At 36.8% G+C, this 7448-nt stretch overlaps 1 protein-coding gene across 4 annotated transcripts; it reads right to left on the bottom strand.

Annotated features, from left to right (window-relative positions):
- Window positions 1–229: 229 nt before the first annotated feature.
- On the bottom strand, window positions 230–7448 carry LOC112511117 (IST1-like protein). Of its 4 annotated transcripts, none has more exons than XM_025116561.1 (7): window positions 7374–7448; window positions 7073–7199; window positions 6637–6769; window positions 6382–6485; window positions 2238–2409; window positions 1509–1649; window positions 230–1331 (listed from the first exon to the last, which is right to left on the bottom strand). In XM_025116561.1, exons 2-7 carry the CDS (start codon window positions 7123–7125, stop codon window positions 444–446), a joined length of 1491 nt encoding a protein of 496 aa, XP_024972329.1. In that variant the 5' UTR covers window positions 7126–7199; window positions 7374–7448; the 3' UTR covers window positions 230–443. The 4 variants fall into 4 exon arrangements, with proteins under 4 accessions (XP_024972329.1, XP_024972330.1, XP_024972331.1 ...); XM_025116562.1 differs by having other exon boundaries at window positions 7073–7185; window positions 7374–7428; XM_025116563.1 differs by having other exon boundaries at window positions 7073–7185; window positions 7352–7425.

Below are 7448 nucleotides of genomic sequence, written 5' to 3' on the forward strand. Positions count from 1 at the left end.
AGTAGGGACCGGTTAAGTGGTTTGTCCATCTTTAACTTGTGCACGCCTCAAAAAATCATATCAACCCTGAAGTTAACAGTCAGATAAATAGTAGGGACCGGTTAAGTGGTTTGTCCATCTTTAACTTGTGCACACCTCAAACAATCAAATCAACCCTGAAGTTAACAGTCAGACAAACCTTCAATGTTCTTAAAAGTACTTCAATTTCTTACCAATTGAGCTAATACCGTTAGAAAAACAATTTGTCGCAATATGTAGATTAAAGATTCATTCATCGATCCTTCTCATACGTTACAAACCAACCTTTCAAAGCGCCAACATATCGACTCTCTTGATGTAATATCGAACCAAAACATAAAATTCGGCATTGTCAAAGGTCACTTTACAGAATCAAACAAACCGAAAACATATAGGAAAATACGTTATCAGCAACACAACTTCGTTCAATGATCATCACTAGAACGCACATTATCAGCAAAAGATTGAGCACGAGATAACTCATCGGGACTCCGTGAAGTAAACAAATTCGGATACGACATGAACCCATCATCCATCGATGGCAACCTCTGTGGCTGGTGAGGACTAAACAGCTGTGGAGGAGGACTCGAAGAATTGAAACCGCCTTCATGATCCTGTGCCGAGCTTTGCCTGTCAAGATTTGGAGTTTCGGGTGTCTCTGATCGATGGTTGTCTCCAGAAAACGGATTATCAGTGGACTCATCTTCGTTCTGTTTCCTGATGAGTTCACTGATTCGAAGCTGTGCAAGGCTTGCCGCTGTCCGAGCTACTGCTGCTGCCCGTTCAGCACTTTCTGCTGCCGCTTGTGCAGCGGCCAATACATCCTGCAAATCATCTGTGATGCCGGTTTTGGTTCTTGGAACTGGAAGTGGACTGCTTTCTTTCGCTTCATACTCGACAGCAGTTTTGGTTCCAGGAGGTGGTGGACCACTTTCTTTGACGACGACGGCAGCAGTGGCTGCTGGTGGAGACATGAACGGCAAAAACTGTTTCTCTTCCGTCGCTGATTTGTCCAACATTTTGTCAGGTTTATATGGGAAATCATCGTTGGATCCGAATCGAGTTTCTGATTCATTGTTGAGATCAGATAACGCAGATGCGGGAAACGGAAGCATTTCGGTTCTCAAGACAGTTTCCGACGGAACGGTAGGTTGTATTGATGAATTAGGAACCTCAGGTAAATCTAGCAGATCGTAATCAGCATCAGAGTCCGACTGTTCATCATGGGTTTGTTCCAAAGGGGTCCGAACCGATTCTTCGTGCTTTTCTTGTGGAAGAGGTATCGATGTACTGGAAAACTGTGAGGGCCCGTTCTGCAAGAACAAGAGCATATATTGTCGATTTGTAAATCTAATCAAGAATCATGGGTCAAACTTATAGAATCAAAAAATATCGTGCAATTTAGAAAGAAGGCTCTAATTTCGGAAATGGGGTATTAAAATATACGGTTAAATGGTTGTCGGATAAGATGGAAAATGTAGAATGCTAACCAGAAGATCTTCATGTGGCTTCAGCAATTCAGTTTCAGATGCTGTAGGATCCCAATCAAGCTCATGTTCCTCCGCGATTTCTTTCAACAGATTAAGTTTTACATCAGGAGATGGAGCACGAACAGATAGGTGTTCGATCAACTGTAACATCAAACGAAGAGAAATCAGGTATAACCGACATTTGGGCTTTCCTTTTTATCATTACCTTATGTTCTCCATTTTTCGATGGGACCCACAATCACATCTTAGTTTCTCCTCACAACATATAAATGAACCCGCAATCGCATTTTTTATATGAAGTACTTGCTACGGAATTTGATGTAGACGTAAGAAATTTCTCATGATTCTTGAAAATTTTGTACTCCCTTTGTCTTAAAAAGAAAGCAAAGAATGAAGCATTTCCCTTTTCTGCAAATTTTCAATCCAAGATTACCTCTTTACCCATTGGTAAACAAAACAAGATTACCTCTTCATCCATGAGTAATCAAGGGTAGTTAAGATATTTGACTAATAGTGAAACCCTCCTGGTAAACTATGTGCTAAGACGAATGTTGCATTTATTAACCAAGACCAAGGGAGTAACAGTTTTGAAGTTGAAAATTGACTTTGTTTTACCTCAGAAGTCAAAGTTGTTTCTTTTTTGAGGAACCAATAAAGTAAATAATTAAAAGTTTTAGTAACATCAACAATCCCTACAAATTAAATAAGTAAAAAATGATGTTTAATCACCTGACGATTAACACCACATTCTGGCATGAGTTCTGTGGCAGCAGCAACAAATTCTTTGCCATATTTAGCAGCAAAAGCCATCTGAACCTGAATTAGCTCAGGAAGATCTGCACATCTCGGAGCAGCAAAACACAGACTCGAAATTGCCTCTTTCAGGTCGAGAGGACATTCCCTTTATGTAGAAGATTCCAGAAATTTAGATCATCAGGTCAATATGAAAAGATTTTGTGTGTGTGTGTGTAAATTACCAAGATACAGAAACCACATAGATAAATTATACTGAAAGTCTAAGAACCAACCCAATAAAAGAAGTCCTCATAGTTTATACAGTCCCCAAAAATATACATGGACAATCAATAAATCAGAAATACGATAATGGAACTCGTCTAGCACATGAACATCCTCATTGTCTGCCCGAAACTCTCATTCATGTGGCCATCTATGGGTACTTATTTTTTGAGCATCAAGAGACAGTTGGCTTAATTACAAATAGTCAAAATTCGTACTAAAAACAAAGTATGCAATCAATATGCAGAACTGGTCAATATGCTTCAAAGCTTCAAATCTAACTACACATAATAATGAGATAATGTGTGTGAATGGCTTCGGTCTTCGGAGGCCGTAGCAAAATAACATTATTTCATATGGTCTTACTAAGTTTTGTTCTTTCACATGGGTCATAAAAATCCTATTCCGTTTTAGACATCAAGTGAAGGATTCTGATCAACAACCATGGAAAGACTGGAACATCCTCCCTACGGAGAATACTCATTTCACCCTTAATGACTTCAATTATTACGTCTTTTGGGTACAAAAAATATTGCATCAAATACCGCTCACTTTTTGGTTATGATTTTAAACTAGCATGTTCTTTTCATTTTATATATACCTTATATTATTTACATTGAGAAAAGCTTAATGTCCATTTTACTTGATATTAATTTCAAGAATTATTAAAATCCATTGTACAGTTAGTATTGCACATTGCACAATTGCTTATATTAATCCATCTTCTCCCATCCCTATCCCTACCACTACCACTTGCCGGCCCCCTCATCCATCAAGTCCACTTATTGAATTTTGCCTATTAGTTGTCTCGTTAAATTTATTAATATATCCATCAGTCGAATGCCAATAAAATGTAGTTAAATTTATAGTAGCAGAGATACCTTCTTTTCCTCTAACCCAATCTTACACCATCCATTTTTTGATCTAACAGCCTAAGAGAGGCACTATGCAAGATAACAGGTCCCACATGAATCATCATTTGCTAAATGGATGTAATAACCCTACCTATTTTTTTGAAATATATTACCACTCAACCATGCAGGTCAAAGTACCCGACATATGGATTGGAGAAGGACATATGTGAGATCTTGACGCATAAGTAATAATTAAAATTTTAAGTTTTTAGAGGGCAACCATCCTTTCAGATTCAGTGCAGGGCCTTTGTTGACCCTGAATAAGAAGTTGGAACATATTTAACTGGTTTCTTTTTGGTGGTTTCTCTCTTTTACATAAAAAAAGCAGGGTTATATTCAGCATCTATTCCTTCTTCAGAGCATTGTAAGCTCATTATACCTTTACTTCCAAGCTCCTTCAAACAATTCTAGGAAATATTTGTTAGTGTTGTTTTAAAACCTGATTCACAAATAATACATTATGCAAGCTGCTAACATGCAGGTAACATCTTTGTTTGATTACTACTGTTGCTTCTTTATTATGCTCATGAGTCATGTAGACAATGTATTCCATCCAAAGTTCCAAGGATATTGACTCATTTTATTTTTAACGATCAATCAAATCGTTAATAAAACTTGACCCTTGAACAGAAAAGTCCACATCAATATGTCGGATATGGAGTGTTCTCAAACCCAAGCTCTATTGTCAGAGCACACACTTCATTAATCATTGCATTGGTTGAACCTTGGAGACTGAAAACAAATATGTTCCAACAAAGATATCGTGAAACCACCATCTCTGTAGAGAATTATGCATCCATTCTAGGTCTACCAAATTTGTTTTTGCTAAAACCACCAAAATCCTGAAAGCAAATGTAGGCTTTAGGGATAAGTTGTGGATTGAGCCGACTTGCAAAATACCTATGTCCGGCAGGGAACTCGTTACATGTATCTCAAGAACAAGTGATACAAGAGGGTATTACAACAACCATGTATCCTAGTCGAGCAAGAACTTGATGATCTATGCACCAAAGCATTATCAAGAGACTTCATTCAGAGCACTACTAGACAAATGGATGAAAGCATTGATGATAGACTGATAGTTAAACCTAACTACAGGAGGATCCTAATCTAGACTTAATTCAGTGTACTACTAAAGAAATGACAAATGTAACTGCAATGATGATAGCTAAACCTAACTTTACGAGAAACCTAGTCCTTAAATTCTAATGGACAAGAACAAGTTATCATGATGATTGTTTTCATACTGCCTATTTCAGTCAATGATAACATACAAAGTAGTATTGTATGTTACAAATATAAGAGGACAGGGTTAGTCTGTCGATCAAGTTATGACATGTTTGAAGCAATAATAATAATAAGGGTTTTTATTTACTCATGGATGGTTGATGAACCTAGAAGTAGCACACAATTTTAAAATTGCTAACACAAATTCACTAAGAACCACTATTTGTGGGCATGAGATAACACTGACCCACATCATATACACATGTTGGACAATCATACAATCCCCTTTTATTCCGACCAGGCCTAGAGAGAATTTCACTGCTATGTGATTTTAATCAAAACATGCACTTTGCACAAGAAGGATATGAAGACATACCAAAATTTGGTTATCCAACCATATGGAGGTTGTACATCTCTTTTAAGTGATTAAAGATCACTAACAAACAAGGATGCCATGAGGTTTACAAGTTATGCAAGAGAACGTATTTGAGGATCCTTAAATACAACTTGAAGGGCCAAGTGTTGTTTAGAAAACCAGTTTGGTTTTGCGGTTTTGCCCTTAGAAAAAGAGGAGTGAAAGTTTATGAGCATCGGCCACAACAAGTGTAACATACGAAGTTTCAACATATCCCCATGCTAAAAGCCTTAGATACCTATGTAGTGGGATGGGATGCATGGCTTCATAGCTTCACAAGCCTTAAAACTTAAATTACCTTCATGTCGGAAGGGTGGCAGGCATACCCCTATGCTATGTTGGGCAACCTAACATTGAGATATGTTAACCCAATGAAGGGTGAGAATCTGTCTCCAAAGTTACCACCAAAGCTTCTTCAACTAGCTAGTTTTCAAACTAACATTTTAAACGTTTAGGGTCATATCATCTAGGAGTGTTACTTATGAACAACTATTTACAACTGAAAACAGAGAACTTCATGGAACACACATCAAACACTAAATATTCTTGTTTAGAGTTACAGTTTTCCCCATAATCTTAATTACATTCCCCTCTATATCAAGTAGGATTAAATCCTCTATTACCAAGCAACTCCCTCCAATTCTCAAAGAAGAATTTTTGGATATGTTCTTGCAAAACACATCATCTAGTGACTTGTATCAAGGGAAGATTATTGGTCTGCCATAGAAAATACTACCTTGTAGTAGGGTACAAATATGGCGTCAAAGAAAACATTTATTTCATGTGCCTTGCATCTTCAAGTTTCATGTGACTCCTACCTCCAGAACAACTTATTTTTATATGCAGGAAACCGTTAACAATCCCAAAATAAAAAGGGACTACATGAGAAACTACGAATTTCATTCATTACAGATAATACCTAGAACCCAGATTATATGATACTTGCCTTCATACTTAACAAAAAAAAGGCGTGTCTATTTTGAGAACGACTAGTCCTGCATGCCATGTAATGCTCCATCATGCAACGTCGAAGTTAAGCATATGTATATTTATTACTCCTATTAACTCTCGATTCTATTAGATCGCTCTTAATCTTAAACTAGATGGAAGTTTTTTGGCATAAACAATTCTCCTGCCCATTCTATTAACTGTTTTCAGCATTCAAATCCTCCTGTAATGACTTCCATACCAATATTCATGAAAGAATCCCTAAGACCCTACCAGAAGGCTAAATTATAGTAGAAAAAGAAATGATTAAGAATCTGAAGTAAACAATGAATAGAGAATTTTTATAACAGACCTTTGAGCTTCAATAATTGGAAGACGAACAACTACAAGCTCGCAAAATAACTCAATGATTTCTTGCGCTGCCATCATTTTTTCTTCCCTTATGATATGCTCCACCTAAATAAGATATATTAACCAAAGGTCAATGAAAGCCTACAAGGAAACAAATTACCAGATGAAATAAAGCAAACCTAATGCTCTTTTCTCTTTTGGAAGCAACTAGATCAATGATAAATAATATCAATACGAATATACAACGGGAAAATACCCTGATTCGAGCAGTGGCTTCTTGACCAGTCTCAAGAAGTTTGGCAATGTCACGACGCATCTGCTTTATATGAATTTCTCTACGATTCCTCAGGAGTTTTATGCGCGGTATCGTCAGTTTCAGAAGTGTTTTACTGTTTCCAACAATTTGCAACCAAAAGTTACTTAACATCAAGATGGACCAAAACCAAAAAACAATAGAAAAGTCATTTCCTATTCAAGAAAAATCAATTTTTGAGTCCGTAGGTCACGTTAGACTGAATATCATCCATCCATACAACAAAACTGAACTTCAATTTCAGTACTACGACGATATTAAAGAACATTTCAGTGCAATCAACAGAAATAAGAGAAATCCAGATGAAAACAGTTGCTAAAAACAGAAATTATAGACCAACTGGATAAATTTTCAAGAAACTTCGGAAGATATTAAATACCATTTAGAACCCTTGAAAGACCCTTTGCTGAAGAAAGAATCAAGCATCGACATCTTGAATTCGCCCGGATCGCAATCCTAATAAACCCTGATCTTCCGATCACAGTTATCTATCTGCAGTGAATCGTCTGATTAAGAATCCATAACAAAAATTGATCAATTCACAAATATGATTTACTAGTACTATCTGTTGTACACACACACCTACTCCACTACGAACGAATTATACGCGTTTATATATAGATATCGCATCAGCTAACATGGAATTAGGTTTGCTTACTTAATATGGAAGAATTCGTTACCTTCTTCGCAAATTCCAGCCAAGACTTTGACGGTGAATATGGATTTGGGGATTTCTTGTGATAACTTTTGGATTT

Source organism: Cynara cardunculus (genome assembly GCF_001531365.2).
Source record: "Cynara cardunculus var. scolymus isolate 2C chromosome LG 4, CcrdV1, whole genome shotgun sequence".
NCBI lineage: Eukaryota > Viridiplantae > Streptophyta > Magnoliopsida > Asterales > Asteraceae > Cynara > Cynara cardunculus.